Below are 22,500 nucleotides of genomic sequence, written 5' to 3'. Positions count from 1 at the left end.
ACTCCAGGTGCTTACATGTGTTTCACATACTCCAGGTGCTTACATGCGTTTCACATACTCCAGGTGCTTACATGCGTTTCACATACTCCAGGTGCTTACATGTGTTTCACATACTCCAGGTGCTTACATGCGTTTAACATACTCCAGGTGCTTACATGTGTTTAACATACTCCAGGTGCTTACATGTGTTTCACATACTCCAGGTGCTTACATGCGTTTAACATACTCCAGGTGCTTACATGTGTTTAACATACTCCAGGTGCTTACATGTGTTTAACATACTCCAGGTGCTTACATGTGTTTCACATACTCCAGGTGCTTACATGCGTTTCACATACTCCAGGTGCTTACATGTGTTTAACATACTCCAGGTGCTTACATGTGTTTAACATACTCCAGGTGCTTACATGTGTTTAACATACTCCAGGTGCTTACATGTGTTTAACATACTCCAGGTGCTTACATTCACATACTCCAGGTGCTTACATGTGTTTAACATACTCCAGGTGCTTACATGTGTTTCACATACTCCAGGTGCTTACATGCGTTTCACATACTCCAGGTGCTTACATGTGTTTAACATACTCCAGGTGCTTACATTCACATACTCCAGGTGCTTACATGTGTTTAACATACTCCAGGTGCTTACATGTGTTTCACATACTCCAGGTGCTTACATGCGTTTCACATACTCCAGGTGCTTACATGCGTTTCACATACTCCAGGTGCTTACATGTGTGGTGAAATGACAGGAAAGGCTGGAAAGGTGATCCTTGGGGACTTGTTTGCCTCTCTTACCTCACTGTGCATGGTGCAAAAAAAGGTGGGTCCTCTTCCAGGCAAGTTTGTAACAGTTCCAGTTGCTCTGGATTAGATATGTGCTGCCCTAATGGTAGATGTGTGCTGCCCTAATGGTAGATATGTGCTGCCCTAACGGTAGATATGTGCTGCCCTAACGGTAGATATAGGCTGCCCTAACGGTAGATATGTGCTGCCCTAATGGTAGATATGTGCTGCCCTAATGGTAGATATGTGCTGCCCTAACGGTAGATATGTGCTGCCCTAACGGTAGATATGTGCTGCCCTAACGGTAGATATGTTCTGCCCTAACGGTAGATATGTGCTGCCCTAACGGTAGATATGGGCATTGCCCTAACGGTAGATATGGGCATTGCCCTAACGGTAGATATGTGCTGCCCTAACGGTAGATATGTGCTGCCCTAACGGTAGATATGTGCTGCCCTAACGGTAGATATGGGCATTGCCCTAACGGTAGATATGGGCATTGCCCTAACGGTAGATATGTTCTGCCCTAACGGTAGATATGTGCATTGCCCTAACGGTAGATATGTGCTGCCCTAACGGTAGATATGGGCATTGCCCTAATGGTAGATGTGTGCTGCCCTAATGGTAGATATGTGCTGCCCTAATGGTAGATATGTGCTGCCCTAATGGTAGATATGTGCTGCCCTAACGGTAGATATGTGCTGCCCTAACGGTAGATATAGGCTGCCCTAACGGTAGATATGTGCTGCCCTAATGGTAGATATGTGCTGCCCTAATGGTAGATATGTGCTGCCCTAACGGTAGATATGTGCTGCCCTAACGGTAGATATGTGCTGCCCTAACGGTAGATATGTTCTGCCCTAACGGTAGATATGTGCTGCCCTAACGGTAGATATGGGCATTGCCCTAACGGTAGATATGGGCATTGCCCTAACGGTAGATATGTGCTGCCCTAACGGTAGATATGTGCTGCCCTAACGGTAGATATGTGCTGCCCTAACGGTAGATATGGGCATTGCCCTAACGGTAGATATGGGCATTGCCCTAACGGTAGATATGTTCTGCCCTAACGGTAGATATGTGCATTGCCCTAACGGTAGATATGTTCTGCCCTAACGGTAGATATGTGCTGCCCTAACGGTAGATATGGGCTGCCCTAACGGTAGATATGGGCATTGCCCTAACGGTAGATATGTTCTGCCCTAACGGTAGATATGGGCATTGCCCTAACGGTAGATATGGGCATTGCCCTAACGGTAGATATAGGCTGCCCTAACGGTAGATATGGGCATTGCCCTAACGGTAGATATGGGCATTGCCCTAACGGTAGATATGGGCATTGCCCTAACGGTAGATATGTGCTGCCCTAACGGTAGATATGTGCTGCCCTAACGGTAGATATGTTCTGCCCTAACGGTAGATATAGGCTGCCCTAACGGTAGATATAGGCTGCCCTAACGGTAGATATAGGCTGCCCTAACGGTAGATATAGGCTGCCCTAACGGTAGATATAGGCTGCCCTAACGGTAGATATAGGCTGCCCTAACGGTAGATATAGGCTGCCCTAACGGTAGATATGTGCTGCCCTAACGGTAGATATAGGCTGCCCTAACGGTAGATATGTGCTGCCCTAACGGTAGATATGGGCATTGCCCTAACGGTAGATATAGGCTGCCCTAACGGTAGATATGTGCTGCCCTAACGGTAGATATAGGCTGCCCTAACGGTAGATATGTGCTGCCCTAACGGTAGATATGGGCATTGCCCTAACGGTAGATGGGCATGTTCAGGTGAGTAGCTGTTTTACAGCCATTCCCTGACTTATGAAGCTCAACACATTTTCCCTCATTTGATTTGTGTTCTCTTAGCTTTCCCATGCTGATGTATCAATCAAGGGAAAGACTGGCTGACGGCGGGAAAGACCGCACCGGGAGTGGGCGGCTAGTTACCCAACCCACTAGTCTCTCTTGATGAGTGACACCCAACTCTAACTACGAAGTCCACAAAGAAGAAACAACCCGCAGGCCCTCCGAGAGGCGGGATGAAAGATGGGCCTAAGAGGACAGATCACACGGTAACGACTGCAATGGAAACAGACAATGAGAAGAAGATCATGCGGAAATGTGGATGGGAGAAGGTGACCACATTCAGGGGGCTGCGAATCCACTAGGGGAAAGCAAAATGTGGGGGGAAAGGCCAAAAGCAACCTTGCACTGCAGGTCAGACAAGAGGGACCGAAAGCCGGGTTAAAAACCACAGTAGCGATGGTCCCAATGTTGCTGAAGGCAGGGAAGTAGACGAGGAAGAAGGCCCTCTGGTGGAGGGTGAGCCCCCCTGTGAGCACCAAGGAGAAGGTCCCACCAATCCCTTCAGAACTGAGCCAAGTCAAGTCGAGAGAAAGGAACCAGCCAGGAGAAGCCAGATCAAATGGCCAAAGGCAAACGAGGTGGAGGTATGGTTGTGTAGAACACTCTGCAATGATCTGGGAACAGATCCAAAAGGCCAAGCGCGAGAAGACGGACCTGCATGTCATCTGGCTCGACCTCGCCAATGCCTATGGGTCAGTTCCACATCAGCTGATCAGCTATGCCATGGAGTTTTTCCACATGCCCTCCGGTATCAAGAGCTTGGTAGCAAGCTATTTCGAGGATCTGCAGTTGTGCTTTACCCTCCAGGACTTCATCACCGGGTGGCAGCAGTTAGAGGTGGGAATCTCCATGGGGTGGGTGTGCCATTTCTCCCATTCTGTTTGTGGCAGCCTTCGAAATCATCCTTATCGGAGCAAGACAAACTGTGGGAGGGATCAAACTACCATCCAGACAGAAGCTACCACCACTGAGGGGCTACATGGATGACATCACCAGCCTCCTTCAGACAGCACCATGTACATCCAGATTGCTGAAAAGGATGGACGAGCTAATGTCCTGGGCAAGAATGAAAATCAAGCAGCCTGTCTCTCAGGAGGGGAGTCAGAAACGACGGCACAATCTCCGTTGCAGGCGGCGAGAGAATCCCACTTTTGTCTGAGCATCCCATCAGAAGCCTGGGAAGACCGTACACAGCAGAGCTCTCCGACAAGCAAATGGGGAGAGCTGTACTGAAGCAGCTCTCAGAAGGCCTCGCAAGGATCGATCAAAGCCAACTTCCGGGGAAGTACAAGGTGTGGATCTACCAGTTCACGCTCTACACGAGGATAATGTGGCCGCTGAAAATGAGTGCGATTCCCTCGTCCACAACAGGCAAGATGGATGGGAAAGCCAATTAATTCATCCGAAAGTGACTGGGGCTACCGAGGTGCCTCTCTGACACGGGCCTCTTCTGGAAGAATGCCTTGCAGCTGCCACTACAATCCATCAGTGTGGGGCTACAAGCAGGAAAAGACCAGGCTGCTTCTGGAACTGAGAGAGTCAACCGACCAGTCAGCGAGAAACGCAGGCGTCAAGGTCCATACTGGCCGGAAGTGGGATGCCCAAGCCGAGGTCGACCGAGCAGTTGGTAGGCTGCAACACCAAGAAATAATCGGCAGGGTCCAGGCAGGACTAGGCTGGGGAGAGGCACCACTGGGGAGAGGCACCACGGTCTAAGGCAAACAGGAAAGAGAGAAAGGAGATGGTGGTGTCAGAGGTGACAAGGATGGAGGAAGAACGCTAAAAGATCAAGGCGGTGTCCCAGAGCCGACAAGGAAGTTGGACAACCTGGGAGGGGGGGTTGTCGACCGAAAGATCAGTTGGTCAGACTTGTGGAAGACGCCTCGAGCAAGGCTCGGGTTCCTCATCAGGTCAACCTATGACACGCTTCCCTGTCCTCGGAACCTCCACCAGTGGTTCGGAAATGAGGAAGTCTGCCCACTCTGCAACACTCCCAATGCTACCCTCCGCCACATCCTCTGTCAGGCTGTAAGATCGCGCTTTCGCAGGGGCGCTATAGACGGCGCCATGACCGGGTCCTGAGAAAGCTAGCCAAGGTGCTGGAGGGGCGCAGACAGGAAAGCAGGGGATGTTCAACAACAACGGAACACCACATCAACTTTGTCAGGGAGGGCGGAGGAAGAAGAAGCACCAGGCCAAAGCTCTTTTCCTCTGACCAGGAGTGGAACATGAGAGTTGATCTTGGCAGGCAGCTCCAGTTCCCCAGCGAAATCACCATCACATCTCTCCGTCCTGACATAGCGGTGTGGTCCACCAAGGCAAAAGCTGCACTCCTCATCGAGCCCACAGGACCGTGGGAGGAGGGGATTGAGGCCGCTTTCGAACGGAAGAAGAACACGTATTCAGATCTGGCTGCGGAGTGTAGGGAGGCTGGCTGGAGGACCACCATCTACCCAGTGGAGGTTGGATGCCGAGGCTTTGTGGGGCTGTCAACCACACGCCTACTGAGGGACACAGGCGTGACAGGAGGAAAGCTCAAGAAGGCAACGAAAGAGCTGGCTGAAGAGGCGGAGAAGGGCAGCTTTTGGCTGTGGCTGAGGAGGAGGGAAAAGTGTTGGGCAAAGAACATCTAACCCAGACTACAGCTCCGCAGCCAGGAGACGTTACAGGATTAAAGGAGCGAAACGTCGGTGAATGGTGGTTCCTGGCTGACAACCCTGCAGCTGATCCATGGGCACCGGAGGAGGTGCGTCAGGCAGCAATGCCCAGCAGGTTATTCCAGCTACCTGTGCAATCAATGGCCTCTGTGTCACCTCATATTTATACCCCAGGGAAACAGGAAGTCATGGATTACTGCTTGTAATTTTCCAAAACACTGCAAAAAAATTAAAATAAATCAGTTGCAGTATATTTTGTTCATAACAATTTATATTTTCTTACTTTTCACAGAATACATTTACTTCAATTAAAGGTTTGATTTTTAAAAGGGTTTCAGTGTTCACCAAAAGGTTATTTTTTTATAACCCTTTTTACTCATCTTTACCAGGGGTGCCAATAATGTATATTTGAAGACACAAATAATTTTCTCGCCAATATGACTATTGTATTTCTGTTCTTGCAGAGTTTCATTAACATTGATGCGGGACAATCTTTGTCTTTAAGTTTTATGTAACGTCAGCCTGCATCACACTTGCGAAGGTTCATTCAATTTCCAAAGCAATAACCACCTGGCAAATAGGTTATACAATCGTGTAGTTCCTTTCTTTATGTGCATAAATAAGACATTTCAGATGGGGCCTTCTGTGGTTGTGAGCATAAATGCTCAAACTGCTTTTATAGACGACATCAAACACAGATATGGAGGACTCATCATCTGGCGAGGAAAACGTTTTCAGATGGCTAACAGGCCTTTTACCACACACACACACAGACACACACACACACACACACAGACACACACTATTTATGTTGAAACCCCTTACAGCATTATAGGCATTATAGTGAAACATCTCATAGGTGCACTGCAGGTGGACCGTAGAGAGGGGTGGGGTTCCTTAAAGGACATATTTCCCTTAAGAATTGGCAGACAATGCGTGGTTTGACCATAAGTCAACCACTACCCTAATCCTCCTACACAGCAGATCTTCCCTCTGGAGACCAGCTGGAGGGTAAAACTCCCACCTCTGTCTTTCACACATCTTTCATATTCACTACTATTCATCTACTGGTATATCTTATGCTTCTAGGCTGGGGTTTTTTCTTGAGGTTGTCATGATCCATCCCCTGACTCAGAAAGTTACAGTAAGAAGAGGTCCAAAAGTGAAGACTAAAATAGTTTTGCTTCTTATTGCATTTATCAAACATGTTGAAGGAAGGAGGGGGAGAGGGTGGATCCTCTGGGGAATGGAGAAGGTATTACACATCTCACAGTAACACCTCTGGTGTGAATCAAAGGGCCTGTGGATGAAGAAGGAAGATATTCGGTTAATTCTAGCAAGAACGCTTTGACAAGAAGCCTGTCCAAGGAATAGCATGCCCTGCAGCAGTCCGATCAATCGCACAACACGCAGCAATCATTAGGCCTAGACTGAGCAAGACCGTTCAGGCTTCACAGCCAGTCCAACCAGCCTGCTAAGTCACTGTACATACGGACCCAGTAGACCGAGCCAACTCAGCCAGCAATTCAAATCAAAACTCAGAGAAAGCATCTTGCGAACCATCATGACCTGTCCAAATTGGTCTGCAGTTGCACACGGCACAGAGCTGACCTGTTGAGCTCACACAGCTGAACACCCAGCCACAGAGGCTAGCACAGCTAGACGTGCCTGGGCAAACTCTACAAACACTAGAGACCCAGGCCAGTAATGGCATTATCCACTTTTTGCATGTCGTCAGAGAAAGAGTTCTACTGTTGCTACAGTTATCTTTCCAAATAGCAATTTTCCGAGGGCCTTTCGGTGACCAAAGAACGGTCCGTGGCACATGCAATATCAGTGGCTGACAGTTACATTAATAACCTCAAATGAATTATTCAAAAATGCTCAGACTCTAATCCATCAAATAATAAATAAAGCTGTTCTCTCTCGGTTTGGTCTGGACCGCAACCGACGGACACAAACACCGGCACATTAACGGCAAAAAAAGGGAATGAAAGGAAAACTCTGCTACCGCTACAGAGGCTGCTGATTACATCCTACAACAACATCTTACCGTCTTAAACTAAGGGCGGTGCAACGCAAAAACAAAAGGCAAAAACAAACGCTTCCACTGCTGCCGCTGGAGTCATTAACAAAGGAGCAGGGCTCACTCAATGAATACACCAGCTGCGTTGTGTCAAACATCTGATATTCAGTGAGTGAAAGACAGTCCTTTCTGTCTTGTCTGTTAATAGGGAGGGCTTAGATGGGCCTTCAAAGATTCCCCATCTGTATCCCAATGGCTGCTGGCGCTATATAATCCACAGATCAACTGTACAAAAAAAATTAGGGCCATAAAACAGAGTGGGGCCTCTTTCTTCTTTTTCAATTCTTCTTCCTTTCAAAGGACTGGAGAGGACTGGAGAGGAAGGGAGTGAGGTGTCTTATCAGCGAGGAGGACCTCTGAGGGAGGGAGGGCAGGCAAACCGCAGCCTCGCCAGAGAGGCAGCGAGAAAGTGGTTTTAAAGATTGGAGAGAGAGGTAGAGAGAGAGAGAAGAAAGGACAGACTGTGGTAGAGAGAGGTAGAGAGAAGAAAGGACAGACTGTGAGGCGAACAGGCCAAAAGAGCCCAAATGAGAATGGCCCACTCTGGCAGAAGTTAATGACGAGGGATCAGGAAAGCTAGATTTCCATTCAACATTTTGAATAATTCAGGGTTGCAGGGCGCCTATTTGCATTGCAGATGCTTTGCTTTGCAGTCCTCCTCCCTCTCCCTCCTTTCTTTCTTTCTCCCTCCCTCCCTCCCTCTACCTCGCTCCACTGCCACAGAATGGCCCTGCCCGAGGGTTAACAGATATAGAGACACTCTCTCTATTCCGCAGACAGAGGAGTCTGCCCATGCAAAGTAGGAGATTATCTGCCGTTTCTGACGGAGCCCAGGTTTAAAGGTCACCGCGGCGCATAAACAAATAAAACAAGGGTCACAAACACACATAGCAAACCCTTAAAGCTATCTCCCAGCCTTTCAAATAAATATGCATGTCAGATTTCATCACCTTTTTAAAAAAAGGATGCAGGCGTTTATAAAAAGAAATATCTGATTTCTATTAAAGGGGCATGCAAAAGATCAGAGCTGGGTAAAAATAATACATTCTAAAATGCAGGCACAAACCTAAAAAAAATAAAATAATGATCTGTCTGTCTGTCTGTCCATCTCTGTCTGTGGCTCTGGGATGTTTCTGGGGAGCTGTGTGATGATGTCTGTTTCACAGGAAGCTAAAGTGTGTATTGGGTTGGAATGCCAGTCAATATGCCCTGGCTGGCACCTGTCTCTGCACACATGTGAGGGCTCAGGATGGGTCTTTGAGAGAGGGAAGGCTCAGTTAGTAAAACAGACAGAGAGAGAAAGAAAGAGAGAAGGAATGCGGACAGTGACAGGATGACACCTCATCTGCATGACATGCTATTCACCTCATAATGTCAAAACTATACATCACAGAAGGAATGAGAGACAATGAGAGACAGAGGAAAGAGAGAGATGGTAGAGAAGGGGGAGGGAGGGGGGAGACAGACAGCTAGACAAGGGGGTCTTAAAGAAGCCCTTCCAGCTAAAACAGAAATGAAGACGACAAAAGTGTCAAAAAAGGAGAAAGAACATCAAGACAAGCAATTTCAACGTAAGCGATTAAGTGTGTGTGTGTGTGTGTGTGTGTGTGTGTGTGTGTGTGTATGTGTTTGTGCGTGCGTATGTGTGTGCGCGAGTGTGCTAGTGTGTGTGCGTACACCCTTGTCAGCAAGCGTCTCAGTGCATGTGTGTGTGTGTGTGTGTGTGTGTGCGTATGTGTGTGCGCGAGTGTGCTAGTGTGTGTGCGTACACCCTTGTCAGCAAGCGTCTCAGTGCATGTGTGTGTGTGTGTGTGTGTGTGTGTGTGTGTGTGTGTGTGTGTGTGTGTGTGTGTGTGTGTGAGGCCTATTTTGAGGTCTCGATCCATAACCATCACTGGAGGCAACGCTCTGACAGCAGTTTCTTCACAGGGTCCTCTGTAGTACTGGAGCTGTTTATTCACTACTTTTATTCAATTGAATTTGCAAAGAGAGAGAGAGAGAGAGAGAGAGAGAGAGAGAGAGAGAGAGAGAGAGAGAGAGAGAGAGGGAGAGGGAGAGAGAGAGAGAAAGAAATAGACAGAGAGAGAAAGAGAACGAGAGAGAAAGAGAACGAGAGAGGCAATGAGAGGTAGAGACAGACGACGACGCCTGGCGTGGCGGTTGGTTGCTGCGCTCGGTTGCCCTCGGTGATGAGGCCGCGACAACCACGGGACTGAATAGATTACCACGTCGTCTCGGACGATAATGAACCGGTAACAAGTACAGGGGCCCCGGGGCCGGGGGGGGGCACGATGATGCAAGTCAGCACTTTTTTCAGCATTCGTCTCTCTTTCCCCTTTTTGGGGGGGGTGGGGGGGGGGAGGGGAGTCAGATCTCTTTAAAGTCACCCTCTCTCCTCATCTCCCATCAGGGGAGTTGAGGAACGGCTGAATTGGTTCAATCAAGATGGTGATAAGATGGGGAACGGCTCTGCAGGACCGCGGCTCTGCAGGACCGCGGCTTAGCTCCGCACCGCCCACGGGGAGAGAGAGGAGACTGTCCCCACAGAGAGATTAGGTTGTGTGTGTGTTTGAGTGTGTGTTTGTGTGTGTGTGTTTGTTTGTTTGTGTGTGTGTGTGTGGGGGGGGGGGGTTAGTGCAGCACGTAATACACTTGCGAAAAGCTAGTGAGATGAATAGCTTGTGTGTGTGTGTGTGTGTGGGGGGGGGGGGGGGGGGGGATAGGGAGAGAGATGCTCTTGGGCAGGGGTCTCCAATTGTCCAAGGGCCAGAATGTTTCTAAGCATACACTGTGGGGGCTGGACTTTAAAACATATATATAATAAATATATAGTATATATATATATAAATAAATGTCACTCTCAAAGAACCTGGAGTGTAACGTTGAGGTGGAGAATGGCAGCTTTAATGAAGAACGGACTGACAAAGACACAGCCTTCATCTGGCCAACTCTCAGTAATGCTCAACCCGTCTGCTTCTTCTGAAAGGAAACGGCAGCTGTGGCCAAAAAATACAATCTTGGGCCGCTTAGGTGGCGTAGCGGGTTAAGCGCTGACCATGTAACCGCAGGGTCCCTGGTTCGATTCCGGCCGGGGACATATCCTGCATGTCATCCCTCCTCTCTCTCTCACCCATCCTTCCTGTCTAAACTTCACTGTATCTGTCAATAAAAATGACAAATATGAGTGGGACTGCCCCACTCAGAAAAAATTACTTAAAAAATAAAAAAAAGAATAAATACAATCTTCACCGTCACAATTACACAAGGCACGCAGCTTTATAGCGGGCCAGTTTTAAAATGCACTGGGAAACCGTGGGCCACACAACCTCCAGCCCCATCCAAACACTCTTATGGTGTGACAAGGTTGAAATGTGTTCAGATGAATAACTGAGTTACATTCATAGCCTACCAATATTCTTAATGACTTACGGAAATACCAGTAAACAAGAAATATGATCAGTCAGTTATGGGAACATTCATTCAACTGATGTTTGCTCTTTTGTCTTCCATTTGCACGCTGTGATCCACTGGTACCGGTTGCCGCCAGTAGGGGGAGGTGGGCGGCTGTGTAGTGCAGAGGTTCCCAAACTTTTTTTAACCAAGGCACCCCTGAAGCTTTCCCCCTTCTCCAAGGCACCCCAACTCTACGAAGATTTTAAAAATGCCTCGGAGCTTAAACTAAAAACAATACACGATGAATTGGTTTGAAAATGTGTGTTTATATATAATACATAAGTATTGCCCCAATGAATTTTAACAAGATAATAAAAGTCATAAATGAACTGTAATGGATGGGCAAGAATGCATAGGTCAGTCAAACTATCGCTAAATTAAATAAAATTGTGGCCCTCAAGGATTGTACAATATGGGAGGAGACTCAGAGGGAATTCTTCACACAAATAAAATATCAAAGGCCTGTATAATCAATCAATGGAACAATGCTTTTTTGGGGGGCTTAAAATAATGCCTTAAAATGTAATTCTCATTTCAATGCTCATTCTGAGATTATTATTTCACATCTTCTGAACCAAACGGGTAACTCACAACTATAATAATTTAACAATAATAATCATGACAGAATTGTAAAAATTGAGAGAAATACAAAACAAAGAAATATGTTGTGCGCATTAGTGGGACACATGCGCCTGCTTTTGGGAGCAGAGTCTCTTTATGCGGGGAGAGATAGTGGACAGCGCGACACGCAGGTCCTGTTCCACTGACAGTCGCGTGCGTGTCTTGTTCTTGACGTATGCTAGAGAAGAAAAAGCCAGCTCGCACAAGTAGGAGGTTGGGAAGGGTAAAAGCACCTTGATGGCGCTCTCTGAGAGAGATGGATATTCATGTCCCACAAGCAGTCAAAACCTATCCAAACCTAGCTCACCATGTTTGAGCTTCAGTGTGCGGTCCATAATGAGCTCTGCCAGTTCATCTTGAGCTTTGCTGCTCAAACTAGCGGCTGATGCTGATGAGAGGGGGTTGAACGGATCCCGGAGCCAGTCAAAGTCTTCGTTCATTGGAGGGAAATAGGACTCAAATCTCTCCTCCAGCATACGTAGGTGCGCAGCGATCAGATTCAAGAAAGACGCTGACTTGTGTGCTGCGTCATTGGCCGTCAACGTAAACATTTCAATGTTTTTCTTGGCCACCCCATCTTGCCACCGTCTCAATTTGGATCGGAATCCGTTCAGTTTGTCTGTCGCTGTCAAGATATTCTCAGCCTTCCCTTGCATTTTTATGTTGAGGTCATTAAGGTGGCTGAAAATATCTGCCAGATAAGCAAGCTTAATCCACCACGATTCATCTTCCAATTGTTCTTTGTATGGCAAGTCGTGCTCACTGACAAAAGTGATCAGTTCATCTCGGAGCTCATAGACACGGGATAACACCTTGCCCCGCGACAGCCAGCGGACCTCTGTGTGTAATAAGAGCCCCTCATGCTCGGACCCCATCTCATTGCACAATGTGCTGAACAGCCGTGACTTCAGCGGGCGTGATTTTACATAATTAACCATTTTCACCGCTTGGTCCAAGACTTCAGTGAGGAGTAGTTAGTTAGTAACTAGTAGGCCTAGTTAGTAAATTAATATCTTTCAAATCTGAGAAATATATATTTTATTTGCTTATGAACTCCATTGCACATGTAATAAACAAACGTTTATTCATGTATTATTATTATAATTGTATATTATACTTGTTTCATTTTTTTTTTTTTTTTTTTTTTTTACGAGCAGATTTGGCGGCACCCACTTTGGGAACCTCTGGTGTAGTGTAGTCTCCATTGTACCTCCAGACACCACGTAGCCTCATCTCTTTAACAATAGGGAACACCTACTCTAGAAAAGCATTTGTTTCTGTGTAGATATGTTGCAGGTATTATAATTTGCTGCACACTAAACATGTTTCTTTTATAATAAAATATGTTTTAATTGCATGGAGAGTGTGCGATTTTAATATTTCCCTCTGATAATAATTTCAAAATATATTTTTTCACGACTTAACAACCGAATGTGAAGGCACTGGTCAATATGTTGTTGCTATGTGAAGGCACTGGTCAAGATGTTGTTGCTATGTGAAGGCACTGGTCTTGAGCAGTCGCTGTTTTATGAATATCTATAACAGAGTGTTTTGTGAATATCTATAACAGTGTTTTAAGAAAATCTATAACAGTGTTTTATGAACATCTATAACAGTGTTTTATGAACATCTATAACAGTGTTTTATGAACATCTATAACAGTGTTTTATGAATATCTATAACAGTGTTTTATGAACATCTATAACAGAGAGTTTTATGAACATCTATAACAGTGTTTTATGAACATCTATAACAGTGTTTTATGAATATCTATAACAGTGTTTTATGAATATCTATAACAGTGTTTTATGAATATCTATAACAGAGAGTTTTATGAATAGCTATAACAGAGTGGTCAGAAGCAGAGTTTAAGCTAGCTATTTTCTGCTTTCTGATATCTAATTCTGGTGGGAATCTTTCATTGACGCTGTTTTCCTTCAAAATAGCGTTTGATGCTAGCTACCATTGTCATGTCCAGGTAGAATGAAGCAAAATTGATCAGTCCAATCTGCGATTTTCAATATCAACTTTACGTTTTTTTGTAGCCATTTTATGAACTTACTTATTCGTCTTATCTGTCCCGCTTATCGATTCACTACAACTGACGTATTAATATGATGTTGTATGGTGTTCACACATATCATTCTGCTACTTTCACTTTAGATGAAAAGAATCACACCACGGAGTACGGCGGAGTGATATATAGTTAAAAGTCCCAGTGCTGTTATACTGTATATCAGTGCTGTTATACTGTATATCGGCACTCATGGAATGCCTCTTGTCCAATCAAATGACTTGGTCGGAACTACTAGCTGTTAGTTACAGTGCCTAGATAAACAGAACAAGTGATCCTTTTTTCAGGGTAAGGAAGCAGAGGTGTGTTTTTGCAATGTGGATGAGCTCATCAACACCATCATCATGTATGTTAAGTGTTGGCCTATCAGGCGGCTCACCTATGAGGGCCTCAAAGCAGTTGGCCATGGCGTGGCGCAGGTCAGACTCCCTGCACAGGTCTGGTCCGTGAGCATACAGCATGAAGCGATCCAGCTCCAGCTTCTGTCCAAACAAAAACATGCAAACGTGTCAAAAAGTGAAAGTGAAACGTATATCTATTTTTCGTCTTATTTCATAACACCAACTTTTTGTTAAAACGCCAAGTTTTAACCCTATAACGCAGGGTTAAATATATATCATATTATATATGATACGTTTTCGTATTTTTTTTTGTCGGACCTCAAAATGGGTGAAAAGTTGAACGCAAAATCCGGAAAATCCACCGGATGGCAGATAAGATATCCATTCTGCCATCTAATTGCATACAACATGCTTATGAGGATAAGCTGTGCATTTTCACGATGCAATGCGATTAAACAAATTTAGAACATTTGCTAAACAAGCCCAGAATGTTGTCTGTCCCCAATATTTGCTATTTTAGCAACGGTTAAGTTAACACGAGTATATAGTTGTTTGAAGCAAATATCATATAATGACTTTATATTCCATTATGTATTTTATAGTAAAAATCGTGTCAGAAAATGCGTATCAAATGTGTTACTGCAGGTATTAAGGTCTCAGGTCCTATGTAAACCCATTCATGAAAATACTGAACAAATTAATAAATACATACATAGTCCAAATTGACAGAATTCGAAAAATGAAAAATTTCCTCCAAGTATTTCATGGTTCAGGCGTTATAGGGTTTAAGTTCCCACTCAATATAATAAACAACAGTTTAACGATCACTAAATACTTAATTTGTATTTAATAATAATAATTTGTACATTGGATTCACTATTCTCATTTGCCGGAGGCTACCGGTAAGGGAGACTTGACTTGTAAACATACTTTCGTTTTAGCTCGTGTTCTAAAGCAAGAACTGTGTGTTCATCTTGTTGTGTAGGTATGTGTTTTTAGCATGTCCATGTTCTCCCAGCATGTTGTGATGTTATTAAAATACAGTTTAGACCTTCGTAGCGATGTTTTGTTAGCCGCTAGCTGTTAGCAGCGTTCGTAGCTGTGGCTGCATTTAGAGTCACTTTTCTCTCATTCAGTGTTTGAGGTGAACCAACATTCAAATACGCCTGTCGTGTTACATTTTTCTCAGATTTCAATGTATGATGACACCTCATTCGAAAGCTTACAGTCTGTAGTTTATGCACATGTAAAAAACTGAAAAATGACTTTGCCTTCTGGTTGCACATTTCACCAGACTGCGTCACATATGCAACACAGCTAGTATCTCAAGTGAGAATAAGGCCCAGCAAAGAAGATAATCCCTCTTGTATAATAATAATAATAATAATAATAATAATAATAATAATAATAATATTAAACATTAGTATAACATTACATAACTGAGGAATGAGAAAGGGTGTGGGGGGGGGGGGGGACGACAACAGGAAAAGGCCCCAAACTCTGGGAAATGAAAAAGTGTGTCTGCATCAGAACTCAAAAGCCCCTTTCATAGATTCTGCATCGCGCATTGCCCGCAGCGCAGAGCTCATAATCTAGTCAACTCGTATTATGCTTATCACCAAGTTCTCCCATACTTGCTTATTAGTATGGTATGTTTATATCAACGGTAATCAAGTGCTTTAGTTGGCGAGCGCACTTAGTGATGGTAAGCACTCGTAACACGAGCTGACTCGCTGGAACGAGACAGGCGCGCGGGACCGCACCACACATCTATCATACCTCCGTCCCACATGTATTTATCATCATATTTTTCAATATAAAACGGTATGATATGGCAGATATATGGTACATGGCAGTCCCACGCACCCGTCCCGCTCCAGTTCTAGTAGATCGCGCAACCAGGGAATCACTGACATGTGTGAAAGGGAGCAACCCGGGAATTGTCGGACAATTCGGTCATGTGTGAACGGTGCAAATGACAGACCCGGGTCGGGATTCCATGGAATTGACAGGGAACTGTGTGTGAACGGGGCTAGAGAGGGGCTCCATTTTGGAGCACTGACAGATGTGACCATGTGTTGTCCAGCTGTGCCGCTGGGCTGTAAGCTGTCAGAGAGGAAGGATCCAGCACACACACTGACAGCAGCACAGGCTGAGAGAGAGAGAGAGAGAGAGAGAGAGGGAGAGGGAGAGGGAGAGGGAGAGGGAGAGGGAGAGGGAGAGGGAGAGAGAGAGAGAGAGAGAGAGAGAGAGAGAGAGAGAGAGAGAGAGAGAGAGAGAGAGAGAGAGAGAGAGAGAGAGAGAGAGAGAGAGAGATAATCCCATAAAATATGATTGTGCAGAAAACCAGTGGTGACCTTCATTCTGTCTGTCTGGACAGACCGAGCGCAGTAAAGCCTCTCTCTGGCACACCTCTCCCACACCATGTCAACCCCCTGATCTAAAACGCTCACCACCATATCCCAATAAATGACGTGTTCAGTTTTATCTTTACACAATCTACCGTCTTGTCCGTGGATTCTACAGTATAGATAGTACAACGTATTACCGTCTAACTTAAATAACAGCAATACAGAGCAAAACGGCAGAACGGCAACTAATTACGATGACAAATTGCTGACGATATTTTCAAATAAACTGTAACTTCCCGGGAATTTCGACTTGCGAGACTCTTGCAAGTGAAGTGTCGGCTTACAAACCCAGACAGCTGCATCTTTGTATTCAGCGGGGAGCAACATGAAAGATTAACGTTTTTAATTGCTTTCTCCACATCATGGGACGATTATTGCAGTGTTCTTCACAAGTGTGCCAGTGTGGTAGTGTGTTTGGCAAGAAGCTGCCGCCAGAGAGAGGGCCAGGAGGGGAACTGGAGTACATTTTAGAGAGATCTCCAGAGGCCCCCGGGGAGCATGCAACACTAGTCTAGACCTCCAGAAACAACAACCTTTTAACTCCAATTACAAACCTGGGAGGGGAAAAAAGAAAAGAGGGATGAGAGAGAGAGAGAGAGAGACACACACACAATCACTCCTCTCTCATGTGTACCCTCACAAGAGGGTTGGAACAGGAAGACAGAAACAATAAAACAGGTTTCCGTGTTTGTGAAGCCTCTGCTAGGTACCAATATCAGCCTGAGAGCCCAGAGTCACGCCTCACCTTAGCCAACATAGCCAGGTGCTGGTTCTGCACAATGGCCGTCCTGTAGGTAGCCAGGCCTCCTTCTTCCAGACAGGGGAACAGGTAGTACAGATGAACACTATGGATACAGGATCACAGACGCACGTTAGATCCAAAATGGCCATCAGCAGTTGGGAGATGCTTCCATTCTTATTACAGTCCACAGTCTCTGTGATAATAATAATAATAATTCATTAAATTTATATAGCGCTTTTCCGAGGCTCAAAGACGCTGAAACGTCTGATACACTGTCATTTGACTTCATTTCATTTCAACCAAGCCATTTAAATCAGTCAGTTGTAGTAAACGCTAATTGAGAAAGCAGGTGGTGGTTTCATGCAAGGTCGATTCGCCAGGGTAGGATGTGATTTTACTGCAATAACAAAACACTTAGAATGAATAAATATTGACTCGTCATATTCAAATAATTTTTAGAAATGTGTAGAATGCCAGTGGTGCAGGTGGGTTATTCTAGAATGACAGTGTTGGATAGCCATGAGGAGAAATATCCATATATAAATCATATAAAAATATTTATAAATCAGCATCTAACAATGAAAGGACATGATCCTCAGTGGGTCGAGGGACACATTTGACATGTCTGAAAGAGTTTCAGAAAATCTTTTTTGCTTCCTTAATCTTCCTGGGCAGTGTAAGGGTGGTGAGTAAGTGTGCGTGTGTGAGTTTAGAAGTAGGAAGTGCAGACAACGAGGAGATGATGAGCAGAGCCGAGCAGAGCAGACAGGAGGTAGGACATCAAGTACATTGGGGCAAGTCAGTGTTACAGTAGGCCTGGAACTTTCCGGGGGAATTAAATCTGTTTTTCCGTGACTGTGCAGTACTTAGCAAATCTAAAAAACGCCACGTATAAAAAATGGCACCTGCCTGTGAATAATGACGCTCATTTCAATTCAGCAGTAGCTTGCTCTTCTACAATATTCTACTTCCTGTCCCAGTGTTATTCACATGTAAACATGTTCTGTCCAGTGGACGGGAGAGCAGGGAGAGAGCCTTCCAGGGGAGGTTTTGGGGAGCCAGGGTGGTTAGTAGGATTTTGCTACACGAGTTAACTTGGGCAAGAGGCTGATCAATTATTCACGGCCGGAGCGTGGGCCGGGAGTGTCCCGCTGGACGCTGAACATCAGAAGAGTGTCGGAAGTCCAAAGGAACTGCATTTCACCCTCTCCCGGGCTAAACTCTCCATCCGCTCGGTTAAAAGCTGAAACCTACTCCTTTATCCACCCTGGACGTCCACTCGTGTTCCAGTCCAACCCTGGCTGCCCTCCGCCATCTCTATTTCAGGTGATTGACAGATGCCAGGTTGAAATGTCTCGCTCGTGTGAATAAACAGTCCGAAACAGAAATCCATTTGGAACATCTCATAGTTATGGTTATGTTTTTATTTTTGAAACAGGGGGACCCTGAGCTCCCCTCTACCACTGAGGCGTGTGTGACTCTGGTAGCGACTGACAAGCCCAGGCGTTTCTCTCTCCATCTCTAGCTGGTGGAGGTCGTGTCTGGGAGTACGAATAGCGTCGTGTAATAATAGCTACATGTAATTAGCGCCACAGTGAGGTAAGTGGCGGTCCACTCTCACCTGGGAGCCAATAATACAGGCAGCATTGCAGACAGCTAATTGCGAGTTGTCATGGAACATTTCTGGGAAACGGCAAAAAATCAAGGGAACGGCAGAAATCACATCCCTATCACCAGTAAACCACCGCTTTGAAAGGGGGAGGAGGGGAGAGAGAGGGATCACAGCTTTGAATGGGGGAGGAGGGGGGAGAGATCGGGACTGGATAGGGAGAGAAGGCGGGTGTTCATGTCATGTTCCATAAGGCGAGGCGTCAGTCAGACGGGCGCCAGCGAGATCTCACCTGGTGAGAAACTCCACCACGGCATCGCCAAGGAACTCCAGTCTCTCATTGTGATTGATCCTAAAGAGAGAGAGAGAGAGAGAGCGCACGAGAGAGAGAGAGAGACAGAGAGAGAGAGAGAGAGCGCGTGAGAGAGAGAGACAGAGAGAGAGAGAGAGAGAGCGAGAGAGCGAGAGCGAGAGAGAGAGATGTTTAATAGGCTGTTCACTGAATCACACCATCTATAAAAAAAACAAAAAACTGCTGCAGTAATTCAATAACAGGGACCTGAAAATAGAAAATAATATACGTTATTTATTCTGGACTGTCCTTTTCCTTTCACAAATAGTTATTATTAGGTATATTTAAGCATGTTTGCATAATTGAGAATAAGGAATATACCTAGAAGGGGAGGGGTCATCCTGCCCAAGGCGAGACATGATGTTGATCAAGGTGTTGATTCCTGGCAATGCAGAGAGAAGTTAGTTATTACAGGAAAACAAAAGATAGGAATGAATCACTTCCAATGTGGGAAGAAACGAGGTCATTGTGATTTGCTAGTGCTAGGTGGTTTATACCAGTGCTGTTTGGGTAGCTGGTCAGAGAGAGAGAGAGAGGGGTACTAGTCAGAGAGAGAGAGAGGGGTACTAGTCAGAGAGAGAGAGAGGGGGTACTAGTCAGAGAGAGAGAGGGGGGGTACTCACCCTTCTTTCTCATGTACATGTGGTGGACCTTCCTGTCTCCGTACTTCGGTTGGCGGATGCCACAGTTGGACAAGGAGTTGCGGGCGTGGTCAGGGTTCATCCCGAAGTTGAGGTGGTGGCTGGGGTGAGTCATAGCCAGCTGGAGGGGGGGGGGGGGGGTGCAAGAGGGGAGGCCAGTCAGTCGCATTGGAAATTAAGCAATGAACAGTTAAGCAATGTACAATGTACATTGTGACGTAAACAAACTAAAGCCCAAGAGGCGGGGAGGCTGTCTGAGTTGAACATCCTCCTGAGCTTCTCTGAGGGGAAAAGCGGAAAAAGACGGCGCTCAGTCGGACATGTCCAGCATCTCTCAATCTTCCATTAGAAGAATGTACTCTCAGCAAAAAACTATCCATCTCGCCACTAAGCTTGCTTTTCAAATGCATGTTTTCTTTCAGGCAACTTAAAAATCAATTTCAAGCTCCAATGAGATATATATATATATATATATATATATAACATGTTAAGAAAGATTTCATATTATTTAGCATTGGTCCAGATACTTTGTATCCTTGAACAGAAACAAATTCGACATAAACTATATTTGTGTTACGTCAAGGATACAGCTTTTTAAAGAGCTATTTGACATTATACAAGCATAAATCAATCAGTGCAGAATCCTGTAGTCTGACAGGTTTGTACAAGCAACTGTTACTCCAGTGCAGCAGAATGGTGCAATGTCAGACACATCCACTGCTGCACAGACAAACACTCTGCACAGTTTGGTGTTCTTAATCAACGTATATGAACGTATAACGCCCTGGCTTTCAGACAGATTGGCTTCTGTGACTTGAGCTGTCAACATTATGATTGCATAACGTATGGATTTGGATTTGCTGATCACTGCATCATCTGCTGCACAACAGCCTCTGGCTACCTGGGAGAATGATCTGTCAGAGGAGAGACTGACATGAGGCAACGTTACTTACTCATTCACATACCCTGGTAAGCCAACGTTACTTACTCATTCACACACCCTGGTAAGCCAACGTTACTTACTCATTCACACACCCTGGTAAGCCAACGTTACTTACTCATTCACACACCCTGGTAAGCCAACGTTACTTACTAATTCACACCCCCTGGTAAGCCAACGTTACTTACTCATTCACACACCCTGGTAAGCCAACGTTACTTACTTATTCACACACCCTGGTAAGCCAAATGTTATCTGGCCTCATCCTGATCAATGCAAAGACTCTACTTTCACAATTCATTCATGCCCAGGCAACAGGCATGCCATTAACCTGGAAATTAAATAGATAGAAATATGAATGTTTTTTTTTACTGTACTTGCCACTAGTACAGTATGTTTTGGTGCACCAACACGTGTACACACGCACACACACACACACACACACACACACACACACGCACACACACACGCACACGCACACGCACATACACACACACACACACACACAGATGATCTGAGGGGGAGCGGTGGAGTTGTACAGCTGAATTATTGAGACCCTCTGGGCTTTCTCAGATTTTGTCAGCGTGGGTCAAGGGAGGGTTGGGGGATGGGGGAGGGGGGAGGGTTGGGGGGGAGGGGGGAGGGGGGGGGGATGGAAGAGAAGGGAAAGGGACAAGAGGTCTGAAAAGATCCTTGTATGTCTCCAACCCCACTAAATCTTTAACAGGTATCCCTCAAACCAAACTCTTCCAGGGCTAGTGCACCCCTGCAGGCCAACAGAGGGAACTGCAGCAGTGGAGCTCCCGTGGTCCTGGTGTTGTTGACTTGGTTGCTGCACATGGCCTGATCACACCAGGGGAGGTACGCTGAGCTGGGCCTGATCACACCAGGGGAGGTACGCTGAGCTGGGAGTCCCACTGCTGAGGGGTGTGGGGGCGGAGTGGTTCAACTGCCAAGTCCAGACCCTTTCAGCCCCGCTGGTATTGAACCGCAGTCAGCACTCGACAGAGCCACTGACGGACACTTTACACACACACAGAGACGTTAACCCTTCTATGGCTCAGATTGCGCATAGCCAGGTGGTCCGTGGCGGTTCGTTGGCGGTCTCAGACAGACGGGTAGTGATCAAACACTTTTTTCTGGGGGGTTTTCCATGGCCGTCCCCTGAGACGGGCTGTTCAATCATTCAAAAGGGGGCGCCTCAAAGACACGCTCATGGCTTGGGGCTGAAAACAGGAGCCAGTCACTCTCACACACTCACACACACACGCACACACACACACACACACGCACACGCACAGGCGCACACGCGCACACGCACACACACACAAGAAGAGCCTTGAGTTCGTAAGTAATACGCCAGATGTACGTCCCTCCCTTTTATGTATGAATACAGCACATTGATTTGTAATGTAGCAGTCTGTGACAGCTCTCCAATATTGCTTGAGGCAGCACAGTGTGTGAGAGCTCTGGGGCTCCGGCCCTGCTGGGAGTTCACTGGTATTACAGATGCTTTGGTATCCTGAAGAATGCCATTGCATGGGGTTTGAAGTAATTGACCATGAAAAAGGAGATTGACAGGAAGTGGATGTTACTGACTGAATAATTTGGGATTTTCATAATCAAAGCTGTTTGCAGTGTGCGGAAGGTTCCACACAGTGCGAGGTTTCAGTTTAACACTAGAACAGCCATGAGTCAGCCACAGCTGTGAGTAAAGAAAAAACGTTCTATCTTTGCACTCGATCAAATTTCAGGACCCTCCTTTCATGACTTTTCCTAGATATGTGCATTCTACCACCCAGTATCCTTACATTTTCAAAATCAGGATAAGTTAGTATAACACTATTTTGATGTTTTTCTGTGTCGGAAGCAGACTCATTTACAAGCGGCCAACTAGTGGTCGTTGCGTGTAAATAGCA

At 45.9% G+C, this 22,500-nt stretch overlaps 1 protein-coding gene across 1 annotated transcript in view; it reads right to left on the bottom strand.

The window, feature by feature from the left end:
- Positions 1-22,500, bottom strand: part of drosha (drosha ribonuclease III) — a gene marked incomplete at its 5' end in the record, with an annotated part of 108,881 nt that overhangs the window by 66,628 nt on the left and 19,753 nt on the right. Inside the window, 6 exon segments of the mRNA XM_080549273.1 lie at positions 13,925-14,027; positions 17,043-17,142; positions 18,941-19,000; positions 19,322-19,382; positions 19,624-19,804; positions 19,807-19,895. Of these exon segments, the coding sequence (XP_080405399.1) occupies positions 13,925-14,027; positions 17,043-17,142; positions 18,941-19,000; positions 19,322-19,382; positions 19,624-19,804; positions 19,807-19,895 (594 nt within the window).

Source organism: Nansenia antarctica (assembly GCF_963989245.1).
Source record: "Nansenia antarctica genome assembly, chromosome: 19".
In the NCBI taxonomy this organism is placed as follows: Eukaryota; Metazoa; Chordata; class Actinopteri; order Argentiniformes; family Microstomatidae; genus Nansenia; species Nansenia antarctica.
Note: the sequence above shows the minus strand (reverse complement) of the source record. Positions and strands in the feature narration are given on the sequence as shown.